Source organism: Lipophrys pholis (genome assembly GCF_963383615.2).
Source record: "Lipophrys pholis genome assembly, chromosome: 22".
NCBI classification, from domain to species: Eukaryota; Metazoa; Chordata; class Actinopteri; order Blenniiformes; family Blenniidae; genus Lipophrys; species Lipophrys pholis.
In genome coordinates this window covers 8,303,746-8,325,756 of record NC_137644.1, presented here as the reverse complement: position 1 = coordinate 8,325,756, position 22,011 = coordinate 8,303,746, and the positions used below count along the sequence as shown (strand labels likewise).

General features: G+C 44.6%; 1 protein-coding gene across 1 annotated transcript in view; it reads left to right on the top strand.

The window, feature by feature from the left end:
• Positions 1 to 21,681, top strand: part of LOC308127197 (membrane-associated guanylate kinase, WW and PDZ domain-containing protein 2-like) — an 84,771-nt gene extending 63,090 nt beyond the window's left edge. Inside the window, exons 10-20 of the mRNA XM_080492068.1 lie at positions 1,789 to 1,996; positions 4,799 to 4,840; positions 4,947 to 5,062; positions 6,017 to 6,209; positions 8,987 to 9,244; positions 9,663 to 9,848; positions 11,090 to 11,306; positions 12,019 to 12,244; positions 13,707 to 13,901; positions 18,061 to 18,199; positions 20,912 to 21,681. Coding sequence (XP_080348194.1) covers positions 1,789 to 1,996; positions 4,799 to 4,840; positions 4,947 to 5,062; positions 6,017 to 6,209; positions 8,987 to 9,244; positions 9,663 to 9,848; positions 11,090 to 11,306; positions 12,019 to 12,244; positions 13,707 to 13,901; positions 18,061 to 18,199; positions 20,912 to 21,552 — 2,421 coding nt within the window. The 3' untranslated portion in view covers positions 21,553 to 21,681. The remainder of the gene's footprint in view (positions 1 to 1,788; positions 1,997 to 4,798; positions 4,841 to 4,946; positions 5,063 to 6,016; positions 6,210 to 8,986; positions 9,245 to 9,662; positions 9,849 to 11,089; positions 11,307 to 12,018; positions 12,245 to 13,706; positions 13,902 to 18,060; positions 18,200 to 20,911) is intronic.
• The last annotated feature ends 330 nt before the right edge of the window (positions 21,682 to 22,011 follow it).

Here is a 22,011-nt window from a genome sequence, read left to right as displayed (position 1 = left end):
TGGCTTGCGTCTCCCCTGGGGGCGCTTTTAATAAGATATATGTTTAGATTCAGCAGAACTGAAAAGTTTTCCCAGTTGTTCTTGTGCCCCCTTTGAGGAAATGAATCACCAACCCCTTGTAAAAGTCCTTTCCCTATACAGAATGGCGCTGTCCCTCTTTATGTCTCAAGTTTGTTTTTTTTCCCATTTCCTCTCTGCACAGTTCCTTGATTAACGCTGTGATCTGAATGAGCTGCCAGCGTTTTGCTGATTTCACCTACTAACCTCACTAACTGTATGAATTGACAGTTTGTTCAAGGCACCAGTGGTCGCTTTACAGATAACTGCAGGCCTGTTAAGCTTTTGACCTCCACATGCTCACTGAGAATAAATAATAATAATAATAATAAATGGCAGTGGTACTTTTTTATATAGCCAGTTTAAGTGTATGTCCCTTAATAACAAAGAAATTGAATCTTACAGTTGCAGCTGCAGATCATTACATTCAATAGCATGAAGCATGTTATTAGGGAGGAAAGATAATTATTTAACTATGAAACAGGATCCAATAAAATTTATATAATGAGAAAATATGATGAATTGTTAACACAAGTGGAGAAGTTATCTAAACTCTGTACAAGCAACGTATATAGCCAATGCGCTGGAATGAGCATTTCGCAATTGGTACACCAGAGGGCGCTGCTCTAAATTTGATAAGAAAAAAGGAAACGATAACTAACACAGATGAAGGTAAGCTTGATGCTGATATTTGTTAAGGTTGACAGCTTGTCGGATGGTCTTAGAGGCCATCAAACACATTGAGGCGTCGCACCTGAACTCAGCACTGCCCCCTACAACTCCCGGTGGTACTGCAGTATTTGGCCCATATCTGTATGAATGCAGCAAATAAAGTCTTCTGTCATTGTTATGGACAACATAGTGAAAAAGAAAAATATTTGAAATTATTTTGATTTTGATTAACAGTTTTCAGAACCAAAATTCTACAGCAAAAACATCCCCACAAAAATCTATTATTATTGCACATGTGATAAAAGCTATATGTTGTCACATTATCTGTTTCAGTGATATTGTATAGATATTTAAACTTAAATCAATTATTATCAACTTAAGATTGTCCCACATTACTCAGCCAACATATACAAACTTAATTGACGACTTTGCTTATAGACGTTGGACACTTTTTTGCATAATTGAGCTTCTTTCCAGGCTGTTACTACAAAATTGTTTCACAGACTGACAATCTATATTTGATATTTTCCATTCTGTGATATCTTTGTGGTGTCTGGAAATTGTTTGCCTCTGGTAGTGCTTTCTGAATTTTGTCATCACTATATTGGCAATGAAATTGAATTAAAATGTTTATAATTCAATTAAAAATAAGTCATTCTGCCAAATGCATGACTTATCGCAGATAAAATGTTTAATGTTACCTGCTATAAATCCAATAACAAATAACTATAAGCTTTATCTTGTCATCTATATATTTACCTATTAGTCAGCATAATTCATAGTAAACATAAATAAATACAATAACTTCAAGTTTAATTTGGTCTTAATGTGATGGTGATGACTCTCTGGTTTGTTTGTTCTCTGTGAGCATGAAAAGCTTGATGGTGTTTGCAGCTGGACCTAAGAGCGACGGTGCTTTGCAAAGTGTCAAAACTAATCAAAAATCAACTTGTACGTCACATTTTCAGCGTTTCCTTCATGGTTAAGAAGCTGAATTGTAGGGGGGGTCGACCCCCTGAAGGATAATACTGACCCCCCTCGTGCTGCTGTGCTTCGCAGGTTCTGGAGCAGTGGGAGTCCCAGCAGGGCCAGAGCGGCTCCGCTCAGACCAGCCTACCGGCCTCCGTTATCCCCCACAGCGCCCCCTTCCCAACATACCACCTGCACAGGGCCTTGGCCCCAGACTCAGCCTCCGAGGCCTTGGCCCTGGCTAAACCAGACCCCTATGAGCTTTATGAGAAGTCCAGGGCTATCTATGACAGTAGGCGTAAGTACCAGAGCGCCTGCTGCAGGTGTAGTACTGTGAAAACCCCTCTCGAGGTGACTTCTGGAGCTGAAACCTCTCTATCAAACTGAATGATCTGTTGCTGGATTTCCAACTCAAATATTTCAGTTTCCAACCATCATCTGCAGATATATTCTCCAATTAGTGTTTGCAGCCGGTCGTTACACACATTACCTCACTCGGTCCTCCTCCACCGGGCAAAACACACACACTTAAAACCTCCCGAAACCCAACAGTTATTTCCTTACCGACTCTTTACATCCTCACATTGACATCCTGCCAGCGTCGTAAACTGAGATGTGACTGTGAATAAACACTCCGCGTGGCAGCTGATCTTTTTTTTACGGCGGGGACGTTATTCCACAGCGCAGCAACATTACCACTTCCTGGATTGTGAAGTGTCCGACACATCAATTTTTTTTTTATCGACTTATTTATGCCTGATGGCAAATTTACTGATTAAAAACAAAGCGAATGGGCTTTTTTTTTTTTATGTGTGTGGACTTTTATTTAACACTCTTGTAAGGCAGAGCAGTTTACACACTCGTATTAAGGAAATCTGTACAGTTTTATACAGTCAAAAGTATTTGATTCGTTGGTGAAGACATATATAGTTTAGAGTTTGCTAAGTCGTAGTTATGATAGTTTACCGTAGGTCAGCAGGAGATTAAAGTTCCCAGAAGCCCTTAAAGCGTGTTTGTTTTGTGTTTTTGTTAGTTTACCATACGTAGCGTGGACTTTGCTCTCCTTATGCACATACATTACGGAGCCAGTTCTGTCGGGACCACATAGTCTCTCGAATAAATCTCATTAACTTTGAAGGTGAGCTTATAGCACAGTGAATTTGTTTTGAGGGGAAGTATATAGCAGAGGGTCGTTCTGTTTGAATGTATTATAGCGAGTGCAGAAAAGGAATACAAAGCAATGCAACGTCTCTGAGCTGAATGCAACAAGTGAATCCCCACAGTGTCTTGTTAAATATCCTTGGTAGTCTCGGTTTTTCAAGTTTCAAAAGGTGCAGTAATTATCATTGCTGGGAATTTCTGTAGGAACGGCCGTGTCGCCGCTCGTCTTCGAGTAGTTTTCATTTTCCGGACGATTTTTCACTCTTATGTAAGTCAGCTGTTATTCATGAGGACGTGGCTGTCAGAGGGCCTCTCTATCAAATGTTGTTTTCTTTGTGTCTGTGTCTCCTTGTCCTCTTTGGTTGGTCGCTCAGTGATCGTTGAAGCATTTTCTTTGTTTGATCCTATTTTCAGTAAAAGGTTAGGGATTCGGGTCGGGTGAGGACCTGCCTTGGGAAAAAAAAAAAAGAGGAGAAAAAAAAGGAACCAATATAATTTAAAAGTGCTCCATTCGCCCATTTCACTGGTGGAGGTGCAGCAGGATGTGACCTTTGTTTCTGCAGCATCGTAACTCGGGGCAATTTTACCCCTTAGAATGAGATTTCTTTGACCTTTATTAAATTAATGTCAGCAGTTATGTAAACAGAGTAAAACTTTGAACCATGTGTCATTTTAAGAAAGCCCACACTGGGATCTGTTTATTATGCAGAGTAACAGGAGCGTAACGCCTTATGAGGAGATTTTTTTATTTATTTTTTTAGCTTTTAATGAATATTATATCAGAGCCATGATAACTACAATTGTATTTTTGTCACTTTGAATATTTTTAAAGTTAGATATTAAATGCAAAATGGGTAAATAAAATCAGAACAATCTACACGGGAAGAGGTCACTACAGGTATAGATATATGGAATGCAATTAAATTGGGAACGTAACACGACTGTTTCTTCCTTAGTTAGGTTTCTTAATAATCCCTTTTATTATTTTAGAGTTGCCCTGACACATTTTCTGTCAGTAACTGTGTGGGTCAGTCTGCTTTATTTATCCCCATTATTTCCAATTGTTCTTCATATAACATGTGAGGTTATAATAACATTAAATATTTGTGTGGTTTTGAGGCATCAGGGAGAACATCTGAACTTTGAGATACTCTGATTTTGATAAGACGATAAGATAGAAAATACAATTGGAAAAGGCTTGAAATATTGAAGTTTATGTGTAATGGATTTGGAAAATTCTCTTTTTCAGTTTAGTAATGGAAGAAAGTAACTTCTTAGGACTTCCTCCAGCAGTTCTATTGATTTATTGTGTTATTGTTATATAACGTGGGACAAAAGTGTGTTTGATCCAACCTTAGTATGCTTAGAACTATAAATATCTTCTGATTGTCTGGGATGATAGGGGGATGGGTGGTTTGGAGCTCAACACTGCTTTTGACACCATTCTTCAAAACTGCCGGAGTTGTATGTATGTGGTCTGTGTTTACAGAAGCATCGCTCCAATCGTCATCGGTCGTGATTTCCCTCCCGTTGAGTCCCAGCAGAGCGCTCGCTTTGATTAAAACAATAACAATCGGAATCTTTTTTTTTTTTATTCGCAGCCACTTGTCTGCGGTTCAGTTCATTTCACAGCTTTGCAGACGACGACGACGGCGTCGCGCGAAACCCCTGATTGCAGATGAGTGCTCACATCGCACTGTAAATACGGGACTGGTTTATTATTCGTTGTAGGCACTCCCCGACTTTTATAGATGATGCTGGAACCCTCCAGTGACATTACTGCTGAGGCAGGGCCTTCGAGCCTTGTTTTTGCCTCTGCTGGAGCGTCTGAGTTTAATGCTGCGCTGTCCACTAATGGTGTGAATCACTGGGAGGCTGTGAAAGTGCAAAACATGCTCATTTTACTCTGTTCATGGAGTCCTTGTCTTTTTCCATCCAGAATCGACCCAGCCAAGGACTGTTTTTCCTGTGGATTCTACAGGTAAACCCATGAATTGTTCATCGAACAAACTGCTTTTGAACTCCAGTGAGAGAGTTTTTTTAATTGTTTGGGTGTTTTGTTTTGGTTTTTTTCCCCACTGTTTCAGCAGCTGAATACCAGGACCTCGAGGTGCACCTGCGCCGGCAGAAGTCCGGTTTTGGTTTTCGGGTGCTGGGCGGGGATGAGGCCGGGCAGCCTGTGAGTCCGGAGACGCGTGAGAAGGCTCGTATGGCGATGGGCGTGGAACCCTGTCATTTTTTTCCCTCTCTAACCCACTACAAACACACACCTCATACACCCGACCCAGGGGTCTGCGATCCCCCTATTCCCCTCCATGCAAAGAAAATTCGTAGTGTTTCAGAAAACTTGTCCCTGTTTACACATCATTTGGAGTGAAAACGCAGCATTTTTATGTTTCCTTTCCGAAAAGTTTCACGTTCTGATAACCGGTTCCACCTCTGAAACCGTTTAAAAAAACCTGCATTTTCAGTGATTCCAAGCAGCGTTACTGTGTAAACGGATACCCAAACAACAGTTTTGCGTTTTTACTTGAAAACGTTGTGTAAACGGGACCTAACTCTCAAAATAAAGATAATTTCACTTCACTTATTGTGCTAAAGATACAGGTAAACCTCTATTTTCCTTCAAGTCTTTCCTGTTTTTGATTTAGTTTAGTGAGGACCGGGGTTTTAATCGAATATTGATCGCCTGCAGTGAAAGACAAGCGAAGTAGTGGGATGTGACGCGTGTTGTCGCTGCTGAAATATTGACTCTTTCTTTTATTGAAGTGTCACATTTGTCACCTCAAACTGTGAAGACTCCCTTTGAAAGTGTGTCTGTTCACAACAAATCTGTTTATATGTCATTTGTGAACGCCACGTGGAGCAATGACGGCCGTCACTCACTTCTGAGCCTCGGGTTGCAGACCTCTGACCGTTGACCCCCCCCCCCCCCCCCCCCCCCGAGAGAGTGCTGGCTCTGGCTGCGTTTGGTGTCTCGTCACTGTCTCTTAAAGGAGCACAGCGATCCCCCAGTCTTGTTTTTTAAGCTTTTTATGGATCACAATAACAACCAAATTTAACAAACACTGCATGTGACACTAGAAATCTGTTTTTAAAACCCTGTCAGCTCCACTAATTCTCATATACTGTATATATATATATAAAAAAAAAACAGATCCTCATCGGGGCGATCATCGAGAAGAGTCCAGCAGATCTGGATGGGCGGTTGCGACCAGGCGACGAGCTGCTCTTTGTGGACGGGATCCCAGTGGTGGGGAAGCCTCACAGATACGTCATCGACCTGATGCACGGGGCGGCGCGAAACGGCCAGGTGAACATGGTCATCAGGAGGAGGAATCAGGCAGCAGGTGAGAAGAACATGAGTGGAATTGACCATCCATCCACTATTACCAAACGTGTGTTTCAGGAAAAACAAAATGCAGACTCAACACACAAAGACAACACAAACACTTCACTAATAATAACACAGAGCATAAAAAGTCATTTGGGAGCTCTGTTTCTATTGAGAACAAGTTTCACTTCAATGTATTCGTCTCTTCGTCTCAATTTTTCAGGGTACCATTCAATGGTCACAAAGTTAACTCAGCCAGACAAGCAGACACTCGCTGCAAGTTTCAATTTAGTCTCCAATTTACCTATCAGGCATTACTTTAGATTGTTTGGAAAAGACGAAGCATCTGGAGAACTCGCATACGTTCAGGAGAGAAGCCATCTCCGCTCTTGTTGCTGTTGGACAGGAATGCTAATGTGGTTGTAAGACAATTAAGGAGGAAGTATTCAGATATATGGAGAGGAGACACTGGAAGGAAGGTGCTTGTAAAAAGCCCAAACCCAGAAACTAAGATGAAAATGTGAAACTCAAGTAATTATAACGGAAAAGAAAACCTGGAAATCAAAAACAATGCAAAGCACAAAACCAAAATAAGAAGATGGTAACAGAATTTCTCTCTTGTCTCTCTCTTGTCTCTGTCCCGGTCACTGGGCCCATTCGGGAAACCAATTTAATTAGTCAGAAAACTGAAACATTAATCTTGAAGTAATTACACTGCGACATCCAACAAGCACATGAGCACACTCCCCCTGTCTCTGTCATGAGCGCTCTCCTCTCTGCACCTCATTCAAGCCTCTTCACCTCTGCAGCTTCGAGGCTGCAGACCAGGACCGCACCTCCTCCTGTGAACTCATTATCGCCACCTCCTCACACACACATTCACACACTCCTCTCACCAATGCCATTCTTCCCACTCCATCCCGCCCTCTCTGTCAATTTCTCCTGGGGGAAACGGTCCGTTCTGACTCACGCCTGGCCTCTTACTTCCATCCTGATTGTCTAACTCCTACTGTCACGTTACAAAGGGTCAGACACTGTGCCGGCGCCCAGCGCCACACATTTCACGCAATTCACTCCTGTTTTTCCTTTTCTATTTTCTTCACGGGGTAAGGGTTTGGGCAGTCTTTCGTGGTAAATCCTCCATGAGTACAAACGGTGCCGTGACAAATCTAGCTGCATCTTTGTATGAGCAAACCAAAAGTTTCGGTTTGAATCCCAAACTGTGCGACGACACAGAGGCGCAGCACTGCTTACACGAGCATGAGTTATCAAAACAACCCAGGGTTTGTTCACTCGGTACGCCAGAACAAATACACGCACGCACAAAACACAAGAGTAGCTTTTGTCACTGTGGTTAGATTGACGTGACGACTTTCACCACGTTGTGACTCTTCGGGGTTTGGAATAGCGGTATACAGCTTATCAATCTGTAGATGAGGACATGAAAAACTGCTGATGAACGGACTTACTGTATTATGCCACACGACTGGGGGTAACATGGACGAGGTGAGGTGGGGGATCAAACCGGCAAACATTTGGACTGGCAGACAACCAACTCGGCAACACATGATGAATTATTCACATCCTGTAAATCTTGAGGTGTAACGCTCTGCTTAGCAAAGTTAAAGTTTGCTAGTTTCTTTGCCAGTTTCAGTCCAACACGAAGGGGTGTTCTGCTTTGATAGCAAAATGCTTTTGGTACAACTGTGCTGGAATTAGCGATTTCTCATCAAGAGTTCAATTTGGGGTTTTTTTGGGGGGGGGGGGGGGTTTCAAAGTTGGAACGAAAATTAAAAAAAGTAAAATTGCATGGTGAACCAAAAAGAACCAGATACAGAGGCCCCGTTTGCGCCACCTGGATTCACTGAAAATGCAACTTTTTGAAAATGGTGGAACTTTTCTTAAAAATTCCCCCCCTCCATCTCCATGGAAACTGGGTAGACTGCTACTTTTCCAAAGCACTACTACTGGTACTACAATCCACGGCCGTAGTAAATAGTTCTTCTGTGCATGCACGAGTAGATGGACAATAACAATGTTTGTCTCCGTCGTGTCATGACTCCCCGTCCATATTCTCCCTGGTCTTAGTAGTTTTATAGACGACAGTCACAGTAATAACAATCCAACTTAGTCATCTGTCCATACAAATGTCCATGTACTCTCATTGTTAATGTTTATAGTATATTATCCTCTGTACGCATTTGTGTGTGGTTTCATTATAAAATCTAACAACAGCACCTACTAGTGGCTGAACATGAAAACTACATCACCACGTAAACGCCAGACTTTTCTGAAACAAAAATACACAAACGCTTCATTTTCACTTGAAAACGTGGTCATGTAAACCAGGCCTAATTACTGGTAACTAGTTTTGTTGTTATTTACTGGTTCACTCTTTTCCATGGAGAAAAACAAACGTGCAAATTACTTCCTGAGTACAAGCCATTTGAGCCATGTGCCAGACTTTGCCCACAGACTGTTTAGACAGAAAAAACTGACCAAAGTCAGACAGTTTATAGATGTAACATATTTGCATAAGATAACGTAGATACTGCAGCTGTCTTTGGTTCGGGTTGAATTCCTTCTGTTGGGTTGATTACTGTTCTTCGTAATCATCAAACCAACTGGTCTGCTGGAGTTCAGATACCTGACGGCCTATGAATATGGAGCCGTGTGTAATTGGCCTAACAAAGGAATAGAAGAGATGACAACTGTTCATTCTTACTCAGTTACAAACAAAATCAGATGTTCCTCGCCCTGGTTTACCTGAACGTCAATCTCTTCCACCTTCAGGTGAGTCTTGTCCGGAGAACGGCCGCAGTTCAGGATCGGTGTCCACGCAGCACAGCTCCCCGCGCAGTGACTTCACATACAGCAACAGCACCGGTGCCACACAGGCTGCGAACCCCGGCAACGCGGGCGTCATCTCGGACGGGACGCTGGCCCCCAGCGCCCAGCCCAGCGACGTCTCCATCAACCGGAAGGAGAGCGAGGGCTTCGGCTTCGTGATCATCAGCTCGCTGAACCGGCCCGAGGCCTCGGCAACCAACCGTGAGTCCAGTAGATAGCCGAGCATCTGCCGCTTCAAGAGCCCATAGATTAACATAAACTCTCAGACAGCTTTCATATAGTCTTAAGTAGTTATGGTATTGGTTTAATAAGAAGTGAAGCACCTCTCGTTCTGGCTGCTCAAACAATTATAGATTCCCTCCCACAGCGCGTCAGTCACACACATCTCCGCTGTGTTGCTGCGAGCATCAGTGCATCGCCCACACACTTGAAAAAAAAAAAAAAAAACTGGATGCCTTACGTAAGCCTGGGGTGAATAGCAAAATGAGAGAGACGGAGACATATTCAGTCAGTCAGCATGTGAGTGGTGTGCGGGCACGGACAGGCGTAATCCTCCAATCTGCTGCTGAGCTCGTCCTCACCTGCGGCGCGTTGCGTCCCGTCTGCTTCCTCCCGACAGCCGTGCCCCATAAAATCGGCCGCATCATCGAGGGCAGTCCGGCCGACCGCTGCGGGAAGCTGAAGGTGGGAGACCGGATCCTGGCCGTGAACAGCCAGTCCATCGTCAACATGCCGCACGCCGACATCGTGAAGCTGATCAAAGACGCCGGCCTGAGCGTCACCCTGAGGATCATCCCGCAGGAAGGTCAGAAAACACACGTGTTGATGGGATTCAAACGCCATCCTGTTGATTTAGGAATTTGCTCTGCAAAGTGAAAGTCCTAATGTCCGTCCTGCATGCCATGTTGCTTTGCTTGAAGATCTTGCTCTGTTTCTATCTGACTTTATCACAAGACTAGACGTTGGAAAATATGTGATTTCTGGTTGCATTGAGTCCTAAAAGCTTTTTTCCTGAGACGAAACTCCCCTAATAGGCTTCGCTTTGCTAAAGCAAACAGATTCTCATCATTGAAAACAAAGAAAACTTGCCATCACACCTGAACAGATAAAAACAATCTCTCCCAGCCACTAACTACTTTGTTCCTGTTACATGATTTCCCACAAATAGACTTTTATATTCTTGTTATTTTGTAACCTGCAGAGTTTTTGACCATTAGCAATTGCGTAGAGCAAATATTATGCCTGAAAGAGCTCGTGGTTTCATTTGCATTGTGAAGATGGACTGTAATTCTTGCTGTGGGGTTCACAGTTTGGATATTTCACTGATCAAACGAATATATAACCAACATGGATATAACAAGATGCTGATTAAAAATAAAATAAAAAAACAATAACAAGCAGACTGCGACGATATTTGTTCGACAGAGGAGTTTAAACTCTGAGAGAAGATAATGATTGCTCATTGTTCATCACTATAGTGTTTCATTTAAAGCTGCATCAGTGAATTCAAATGACTAAATGATTCCTTCTATTTAGCCAAGGTGACTTTACCAGACTGCAGCTTTATAAGCCATTATAGCTCATTGTTTTGATTTCTTTGGTTCAGTTAGTTTGAGGAAGATGCTCTATAATCTGGATGTTTGTTGTTCTTAGAATAAACAGAATTCTCAACTAATGACAAGAAGAAATGGCCAGAATATCTGACATGAACCACCAACATGCAGACAGCTCATGTTATCTAATGCTAATGGCACTCATTCGTCTTACTTTCTCATCTTTCATGTTGAATTCATTCAGGATTTATGATGCTCCTCCGGTTAACAGGAGTTTATTGACGTAGCAACCGATTTGATCCCCACTGGAGAAAACAACATGGAATAACGTGAACACTAACAGATAATACGTTTGTTTGCTCGACTTAAAACTAACATGTGTTTATGCATTCGGTCCTCTCAGAGAACTACCATGACTGCAAAGTGTATCGCGCCTGATTGCAACTCAGAAGTTTTCTGGTCTGATTGCATTTCTGTTCTTCCTGTTTCCCAGAGATAAGCAACCCTCCCTCAGCCCCCAGCTCTGAGAAGCAGAGCCCCATGGCTCAGCAGCACAGCCCCAAGGTCCAGCCCAACCCGCCCGCCTCGCAGGCCGCCCCGGCGCCGACAGAAGCAAACGCATCCGTCGGCCAGCCCAACCAAATCCCCCACCAGAGCCCCGTGACCCAAATCCCCGCAGCTCCACCTCAGACCTACACCCATGAGGGCAGGTAAGACACAGTTTATGACTGGTGGTCTTCCAAATGGAGATCACCGGTTTGATCCCCAACTCCCATTGTAATGTGTCACAGAGAAAGATGCAGAAACTGAGCAGGAAAAACTATATGTCAAGTCCCAGACTCGTCCAATGAACCCTGTTTCATCCTCCTGACGTGACACTCTCCCAATTTCCTGATGCAGTGAAGTATTTTTATCGACTACTAGTCCTCATATTTCTCTCAAGGGTGAAACACCTCTGGGAATACAAGTACGGAACATTTATCTTCCCATCCTTATTCTCTTTCTCCTTCCAACATTCTTCCTCACCATTTGGTCTATCGGCATTCGTCTCTCAGCGTTTCTCTCCTCAGCTTGTTGTATAACATCACTTAACTCTTATGGACTGATGAATTATTTAGCCAAATTGCTCCTTTATGGAGATCCCTTGAATATTTTACCAAGAACTACCAGGGGTCCAAACTCTACAGGGCTGATGCCTTTTTGCTCTACTTTCACACATTCGCTGCATCTCTTAGTGCTCAGAGAATTAGTTTTTATGATGACGTGTTTATGTAGGGTGGAAAACTGTTGGATCATTGATGAAAACAAGTTTATGTCAACCGGCAGGTTGTCAGACAAGCCGTAATCTGAATTTAAAAGTTGTAACTGTGACAGAAACAAGCCTCCATGAAGTTCCTTTCCTCATTCCGATTGTTCTGTTAGTTACAGGTCTGAGGTGAAGGCGAGGCAAGACGTCAAACCCGATATCCGGCAGCCACCGTTCACAGACTACCGTCAGCCCCCGGTGGACTACCGGCACCCCCCTGTGGCCGACTACCGCCAGCCGCCCACGCTGGAGTACCGACACCCGCCGCTGCTCGACTACAGACAGCTGGCCGGCGACGCCAGGCAGTTTGCCATGCCAGACTACCGAATGCCCCCGGTTCAAGTGAGGAATTTTACCTGTGTAGCAAATGTTGCGATCTTTCTTAACAATTTATGTTTTAACTGACAAATGAATACCGACACTTAATTTACTTTATTTCATAGTAGGTAGTGCATCCCTGAAGAGGAATCGTGGCTTTATTGACTGAATAAGCTGTAATTCTCTTCTCTTTGTAAGATCTCGTTTACACAACAATTTCAAGAGAAAATGGAAAACTTAAATGCAAGTTGACTTCTTAGCTGGACCTTTTCGAAAATGCTCAGACGCCATCTCCTTGGAAACAGGAGAAACAATGCTGTGAAACGATGCTACTGCGCATGCACACCACAGCTGTCGTAAATAGTTCTTCACATGCGTTCAACAGCGTTTGCCTCTGTCGTGTCATGACTCCCAGTCCAGATTCTCCTGGACTTGGTCGTTTTATTATTGACAGTCACCGTAGTAACGATCCAACTTTGTCGCCTGTCCATACAAATATCCGTCTATTCCCATTATTAATGTTTATAGTGTATTATTCTATGCTCCGATGTATGTGTGTGTGATTTCATTACAACAAACAACAGCACCCACTGGTGGCCCAACATGAAAACTGCATCGTTTTCAGTATTTCTGCTGTTTCGATGTGAACAGACTTTGTTTTCAAAACATTGCCGGGTAAACACGAAACATTTCTGAAACGAAAACACAAAAACAATGCGTTGTCACTTGAAACGTTGTCATGTAAATGGGGCCTAAAGCACATGAGTAAAAACATGAAGTATTTACATTCTTTATCTAACCTTGAATAGTTATCAGAGGGTAACAAGGTGATACATGTAAGCGTTGGCAGCTTTTTTAGAGATATCAGAAACAGAACAGAATGTAGTTTTTATGCGTTTACTTGACAAACAATCAGGAAATTAAAAGTGTAGAAACTGGAATCAAAAAGTAATAATTTACATTTTTGTGTTGAAGCTTTTTACAACTGCTTTACAGTAAACGTGGGTTGCAAGTTCACAAAGCCGACTGTGCTCAACAACCCTGCTGCACATTTTGGACGTCCTTCTCCGCTCCAACACAACTCATCCAAACGAATGGCTCAGTACCAGGCATCTGCACTTTTTTCATCATTATATTGATCAAAGTGGAGGCTGAAGAAGGGAGGCATCCAAAATATGCAGAAGACGGTGTCCCGGGCACCAGGATTGGGACACTGTGATATTTTTAAGAGGCTGTTGGTTATGGAAGGAAAATTAGATGCAAGTTAATCAAAGTTTTAATGCGTTAAGAGCCAAAAATAACACTCAGAACTCCTCATCTCTCTCTTAAATGTTCTCTTAGGCACCTGTTTGATGGCAAAACCTGAAATATAAAGTTATTACTTTCTGCTCTCAAATCTTAATGTTCTTTGTTATATTATGTTTACCTTGCAGTTTGCTCATTTCTCAGTCCTGGAGTATTTCCTTCCGCCATCGCCGGTTTCGCCATATCCCTAAATCTAATCGCGTCTCATCTCTGCTTGTCTCAGCTCACGCAGGATTTCGATTTCTTCACGGTGGAGCTGGAGAAAAGCGTGAAAGGATTCGGTTTCAGCATACGGGGAGGGCGGGAGTACAAAATGGACCTGTTTGTGCTGCGGCTCGCTGAGGATGGACCCGCCATCCGGAACGGGCGCATGAGGGTACGTGACATAACGTCATCTGCTCTTCAGAAGTTCACGTGGTTTCTAGCTTAGTGTGTGTGTGTGTGTGTGTGTGCAGGGGGGGTGGGGGCAGTGCTAAAGCTCCTATATTACGCAAAAATCCCTTTACAGCCTGTACATGAGGCCCCAGAAGTGAAGAAACTCTGTCATCTCATTCACTTGCTTGCTTCATTTTTTAGCAAACGTGTGCTCATACAAGTGAATCACAGATTTTCCCTTTATGATGTCATAGGGGGAAATAATCACTCCCTCGAGTTTGTGAATACTCACTTTGACCCTCCCACAAGCAGATGAAAACTTACAGAGATTACTGATATACTGAATAAAGTTGATATACTGTGGCAAAAACAAATTCTGGTTCAAACTGATTGAAAATGGCATTTCTACGAGCCATAGCGATAAATCCACCGTCAACATTTGCGCATAGTACCGGAAAGCCTTGTCTTCTCCAGAGTTGCCAGGTCTGGCTCCTTGTTTTCAGCCCAAACACAACGTAAAACCCTCCCCCTCAATAAAACCAGCCCAAATCTCAACCTCTGAAGGAACTTGTGTTAAAACCATAAAACTATTATATGTGAATTAAAGAACACGTAATAAGCACATAGCGTCACTAAATAAACAAAGGAAAAAGGTAACACAAACAGACTCAACAAGAAGCCCGATCGGGTGGAAACTCACCCAATCTGGCAACTCTGACCCTCGAGAGGAGCATGGAGTCGGTGTAGACAGAAACAGACACAGCCTGTTCTCAGTAGAGCTCACGAGAGGGACTTTTAGACTGGCTGAAATTAAAGACCAAGGCTGGATTCGTGAAAATACATTTTGAATATTGTTGAAAAACTGTATAATATGGGCCCTTTAAGTCCCCATCTGGATCTCATCTGCCACACGAGGAGTCACGAGTTGTAGCAGCGGTTAGCATTCAGCAAAATGAAGAGCGATTGGAAATGAAAGTGGATCAACTTCAACTCTTCTGAAGTTTTTTTGCGAAACGGCTCACATTGTTTTCACTGTAATGTGAAAAAAGTGACTCTATAAATTAAATTGAAAACCTTCAACTGCAGTTTCTCAGCCTCATCGCTGCTCAGCGAAAGCCCTCAGATTCTCTGCTAACACCAAAAATTGCTCCTTCCTCTTCAGTATTTCTATTTCCGTCAACCCACTTAGGTCCTCTCTCTCTCTCTCTCTCTCTCTCTCTCTCTCTCTCTCTCTCTCTCTCCCTTGCATGTTCTCCGATCTTTACGTCTCGTGCTGATAGCCCTGGTTAGCTCCAGATTGCTTATCTGTAATGAAGCTGTCAGAGATAATGTGTGCAAAATGCCCCTCGGGGAGGTATTACTTCCCTTCCCCGGTGGTGCAGTCGATGGACTCCGGTGGGCTCAGACGCAGGTCCAGGAGGGAAATCTCTCCCGGGGTTCAGCAGGAGTCACGATTCGGGCTGCGGTGCGTCAATCAATCAATCAACGAACGTCACAGATCATCCAGGAAACATGTCGGGATAATTGAATTTGATTAAATTTTATTTATGTTGCACCAAACACAACAGGCCTCTCAGGCACTTTTACAGGGGGACAGGAACATTCCTACTTGAGCAAACAGAACAGGAGGAAACCTGCAGAACCAGACTCGGAGGTGGAGGCAGTCCGCGGTTGTGGTTGGAGGTTAGAATCGTAAAAGCTTCTCCTCCTCCTGCCTCAGATGAATGGGCCGGAGGTAAGAACATCGGCAGGACATTGAAATCAACTCAGCAGCGTGTTCTTGGATAGATTTTCCAGAAGGCGGTGCAGAGAAACCTTTGATTCCTCCTCCAACAAGCACTCCATCCAAACAAGCCGGAGAGGAATCAATCTGCATTTAACTCCAGTAAACGGCTCACGTTGGTTTAAAAAGCAGCTGGTGAAGTGCCTGTCACTTTGGATTTGAACGGCGCTTTAACACACACTGAGGTGCACGGACTTAAAAAAGAAAAAAAAAAAGCCCACCAGCTCTCTTTCTGCGACTCCCTGCAGCCATTCATGACATTTCGAGTTGAGGCCAAGTCGTTTCTGCTCAAATGGCACTTTGTGAGATCTTTAAATGGGAGGAAAGCCTGTTTCGATCGCAGTGGCCGCTAATGGGGGCTGCTCGCAAACTGCACTAACAAATCCCGCCTTGTAGACGCATGTGCTCTCAGGGAAATTGTATAAGGAGCCGATCGTCTCCGAGCTTTGAGAGGGAGTCGTCTGGAGGCCACAGGATCGGCTCCTCGCACTCCGGCAGCCCTGCAGCTTGTGTCCGTCCAGCTTGACTTCCCTCTAATAAGGATGAAAATAGAGATGATTGTCCTCTGCTGTTTGGAGGTGAGGATTAATGAGCGAACCGCCTCGTCTTCCACCTCGTCCACCTCTCTTCAGACCACCGTAATGGCACCTAATGACCCCCCCCACGTCCTCCGGCCCTCCTCCGACTGCCAAATTAGCCCGACCATTACTGGAGGACTTCTCCATTTGTTAGTGTAATTGGGCAGCGAGTCTGGTCCCGTTCGCCACTCCATTCCTCTCACATTCACCATGAAGACTCCGGAAAGACAACAGGCCTGGAAATGTTTCCATTCATACGTGCTGCGATCTGCCGTAGCAGTACCACCTGATAAGATCCCTGATCTGTTGACACTCCAGGAGTCCGGTCTTTGAAATGATCCTCATTTTACACAACACTCCTCAGATGAGACTCCGCTTGCAGTGGGAAAGGTTTTCTGGATCGTTTGTAACGAGTTTGGGGCTTTTCTGGTCAACATGTTCAATATATTTCAAGTTTTGATGATGATCAGGTCATTTAAGTGAGGGAAGGCCTCGTCAACGCCGAACCATTCCTTTGTAGTACTAACAGTTTTAGTAGTCGTCGTACTAGTATCAGTAGTAGTAGTAGTAGCAGTAGTAGTTTTTGTAGTTGGAGTAGCAGTCCTACTAGCAATACTAGTCATACTAGTAGCAGTAGTAGTAGTATTAAAGCTGTAGTAATCGTAGCAGTAGTAGTCGTATTAGTAGTAGCTGTAGTTGTAGTTTTAGTATTATAATTAGTAGTGGTACTACTAGTAGTAGTAGTAGTACTGATAGGAGTAGTCACACTAGTATTAGTAGTAATAGTTGTAGTCATACTAATAGTAATAGTAGTAGTAGTTGTAGTAATCAAGGCCAAAGGTCAACACAAGGTCAACAGCGGCCTTATTCTACTTTCTGAGCTGCGTCCACACAAAGGTTGAGCCTAAAGATAAATCCTCTTTAGGAAAATGGACTGTTTCTTTCTCCAGCGTGTTGATTTGTGCCACTTCAGGATCTTTTGCTTCAAACTCACTGGGCAAAGAGCATCGACATGTTGGATCCATGAACATCCTCTGCCGGCTTCACGTGGCTGAACTCAGGGTTTGTCAGTCACTGAGCTAAACTGAATCAAAATTAGACTTTTTTCATGAAATGAGCTCCAGCTTGTGGTGTGAAAGAAGTTCAGCTGCTCAGAATGGCTTTTTAGATCCACTTTATATTCAAAGGTGAAGATTTCTCTTCATATTAAAGTTTCTTTTGTATTAAATGTAGAATTGCATGAACGAATACTGGATACTTGAGAGATACATACCTTAGCGGATGTATCAGCAAGGCCATAGATATTAAAGATGAGAAGTTACACTTCTGGTCTACAAAAGATGTGAGAAGTGATGATTCGATGTATAATGTTTGAAGTGAATATTTGTGCAGTAGATATTTCCTGGAGGTCAGTTTCCTCCACTTGGACACACTTCTACAGATCTATACGCCTCAGTTGTGATCTTTCCATTTTTATGATTCAGTTTCTTTCGAATTACTGCCGTTGTGGTTGTTGATATTGTCGCCAACCTTCCTCATCGAGATGACAGTCAGAAGAGTTGTACTTCTAAACACATTAAATAAAGTTTTAGCTCAATTTGTGTCTCTTCCAAATGTTTTTTTTCTCTCCCACAGTGTCGATTAGAATTACAAGCTCACAGCCAACTATGGAAAATATGAAATAATATCATTCAGAGAGTTCTGGACACTTTTAGAACCGCCTGTTCCCCCCACTACGGTTTACTATGTGCTCGTAAAAGAGTAAACGCAAACATTTTTCTTTTTTTTTGTCTGTTTAGGTCGGGGACCAAATCATTGAGATCAATGGCGAAAGCACTCGTGACATGACCCACGCCAGAGCCATCGAGCTGATCAAGTCCGGCGGGAGGCGCGTCCGTCTCCTCCTGAAGAGGGGCACAGGGCAGGTCCCAGAGTACGGTGAGTGTCCACACTTTATATTCTCCTGCTGCTCTCTTTGTCTTCACGATCACGTCTTTCTGAGCTGTCACCTCCTTCGAACTCGTATTAACTTTAATCCAGCATGCATTGATACACATGTTAAAATCTACTGTCCTTCAATACTCCTGCTGTTGTTGAAGCTCATTTTTCTTGACTTTTCTCTCTGGACTAACATTCGTTTATCTTCTGTCCATTTCAGTGATCTATCACTAATTGATTGGTCTAGGTTGTTACTTCCCCTTCTATAGGAATGGTATCTTCCAGTCTCTCCATGTGCATGAAAAGTGACAAGCATGGCTCCCCCTATTTCTTCCTAATGGGCCACTCTAAAGACACGGTTTGTTGATCATACGAATGTTTTACTCCTCTGGCTTTCTGTGCTGTGGCTTTGTTTGCATCTTTGTTTGTCCACCACCAAGTCACGATGCGCTTAAATACTATTTACTTGTTCTACAACCTTGAAAGAAGTCTAACTTAGGAATAAAATAGTTAAGGGAAAAAAAAAACACTCGGAGCTGTGAAATTAGATAGCATGTCTCTTTACTGGAAGGAAGGATGAATCAAGCACCAACAGCCACCTGCAGGATGAAAAACACAGCAATATGAGTGTTCACCCTGAATCAGCCGGGGGAGATAAAGGTTGAAATACTGCAGCGGATTATTCACTCTGTAAAATCTCCGCGGCGCTCAGATTGAGCCTGCGAGGGGACATTTATTCGAGCGAGGAGCGGGTAATAAAGCACGGACGCATCAGTCGGGCCCGTGGCCTGCGCATCGGCGCGACGCCCTCGTCTCTGTCACACGTATTTATCAACGTTTGTCCTCGGCGTCCGGCCTCTGGCGGTTAAACACAGGAAATACGAGGGCGATGCTGCCCCACCCCACCCCACCCCCAACCCCCCAACCCCCCCACCCCCACCTTGATCTCAATCTCTCGGCGAGGAGAGCTGGAGGTGCTTCAGCAGCCTCGGGAACGTGCACGAGCAGCGACGGCGTGGTCAGCAGCCAGACGACGCAGCACTCCATCACCGCCTTTGAACCCACACAGTCTGCTCGGTGTGAATCAGCGTTTCATCACACTGTAGTTTACAGCAAATCTATTTTGCACACCGAAGGCCGACGCAGATCATGCACCCTGATCAATCTGGCTGTTGAAAACACTAGCGTACTTCTGTTCCAAGTTTCAGGTCGATGCCTGCGCTTTATTTTTATTTATTTTTTTTAGGAACTGCCGAAGCATCCAGATTCTTATCTGTGTGACGTCGATGTGAAACGACACGACTGTGGGAATGTGCATGAATGTTACCGCCTGCTTTGTTTGTGTGTGGTTCGCAAGAGTCCTGAATAATGGCCAATAACGCAATAATTCTGCCAATTTCAAAGCTAATAAAGCCAGTAATGTGTTAAAATCATTAAACAAACATAATTGAGAGAGGTAGTATAATTAAGTATTAAGTAGTAAAATATTAAGTAGTATAAAAGTATCATCAGATGAGTGGATACAGTTATTAAATGTTTTAAATGCTGTCACGACATTGGTTGAAATACATTACAAATACATACTTTATGACATTTGAAATTCCCTAAATTATTACAGTATTGGCCATTATTACATTACTGGACAGGAGGGTTGCACCTTTGTGGTTTGTGGCTGTCAAAATCATCACTTACCTTTCGGAAAGCTCGAAAAAACTAAACAAAAACAAAAAAAAAGAGTTTTTCCTCCTCGCATTAGTTTGATGTGCAGCCCAGCGTTGTTGCTCTGCTCCCATATCCAGCAAATTCCGACTCATGTAGTTTGTGGTGACTCAGCAGAAATATATAAGGCAGAGGGAGCTTTAACTAAGCTGTGAGTCGGCATTAGCGCAGCGTATGATAATCATAGTTTTTGCACAAGAACACACACTGGCACAGGCGTAATGACACATCAGACTGGAGGTTCAACTCCCGCTGCTTAGTCCTACATCGAAGATGCAACGGCGTCCATTTAATTAGACCTCCTGGAGGCCCAGCCTGCCCCACCCCCACCCCGCACCCCTCAAGCCTCAGACCCCACACCCCCGCCCCCACCTTTGTCCCACCGGTGGAAATGAATGATGGCCGAGGGACCGAGGTTTACCGGCGCAGAAACAGGAGCTAACAGTCCGTGAGAGTGGACAGTTGTGAAGGAACGCACCGAAGATTTCACTGTAGCTGATACACGGGGGGGGGGGGGGGGCAGAGGGAGAGAAAAATGTAGAGAGGGAGAAAAAGAAAGAGGGGAGGATAGCGGGAGAGAGGGAAAGATGGAGGAGGGAAAGATGGGGCGGGGTCAGACCCTTGAGATTTTCATTCTCGCTAAGGCGCCACCCTATTGGACACATCATCCATTTCATTAAACCTGTTTTCGATTTTCCGCCAAGGTTTGAGATTGGCCGCGGCTTTAAGGAGAGCTATGGGAGGCAGATTGATGTTGTCTAAAAGTAGAGTTGCCCTGTGACATGTTCAGAAGTAGGTTATCGCTCCGCTCGGCTGTTTAATGCTTCGTGCTTGTAGAATAGAGGAAACTGCTGTGATGATTTTTGGGGGTTTCAGTAATTGGTTGTGCAGTGGTGTGCAAGCTTTCTTTGGAGTGCATGTGTGTGTGTGTGTGAGTGTGTGAGTGAGTGTGTGTGCTCAGACCATCACTGACTGTGTGCGTGTGTGTTCCAGACAATGCCCCCCCATGGGATGCTCGCCCTTCAGCCTCCCCAAGCCTGTCGGAAGTAGCCCCTCCCATCGACAGCCTTTCCATGTCATCGCCTTCATCTCATCCGGCCCCGGCTCCGGACCCTCCTCATCCGCCGCCTCAGGACGTCACTCGAGACCCGGTGGCACGAGACAGCAGGACGGAGCGCTCCAAGAGCCCCCAGAAGGCCGAGCTGCTGAGCACGGACCCCGTCGGCGCCGGGAGGAGGGCAGCGGCGGCGGCCGGCGGCGGCGGCAGGGCCAAGAAGGAGGGTGGCAGGTCCACCCACACGGGGCAGCGGGTGCAGCCCGGGCCTGACGGGGAGGGCACGGAGGGCCGGAGCGGAGAGCCCAAACCTCCCCGGAGCACCAGAGGGAGGTCCAGGGAGAGAGACGCCGGGGGCGACGGAGGACCCGCCCCCTCCCCCGGCAGCTCCCGGCTCCCCCACACCAACGGGAACAGCAGGGACGACGCCGAGCGCTGGAGCGGCGGGAAGCAGGCGGACCGCGGCACGCCCACCGCCGCCGGGAGGAAGGTCACGGTCTCTCCCGGGCCGTGGAAGATCCCCGGATCGGACAAGCTGCCCGGCGCGCTGCGTGCCGGAGCGTCCACGCTCAGCAGATAACACCGCGGCCGCACTCGTACTCCACGTTCACCATCCTCACACCCTCCTCACCCCGAACCCCGACAGAGCAACGGGAGGGAGCAGCGGCGCCTGGACCACCGGCTGGGCAAACTTTTATTTATGATACTGTGTTTTAAATTATTTTTAGAAATATTTTACACCCTCCACCTTAAGAACTGGAAAATCATCAACGGCAGAGAGCAGATCTTTGTGTAGCGTGTCGGGGGAACATGTGGGAGGAACGGACCTCGTTCCTCAGATAAACTTGCAAATACCAACAACTAACGGAAGCAGCGTTGGATTTTTTACATATATATATATATATAAATATATATATATCTACACAGTGGAGTCTATTTTATGAAAAGGAACGTTACGAAGACGGTTTGTCTGTTTTCGATGGGAGTGAATGGACAGAAGAGCGACGGCGGGGGATTAGATCTAATCTTCAGTGGAACT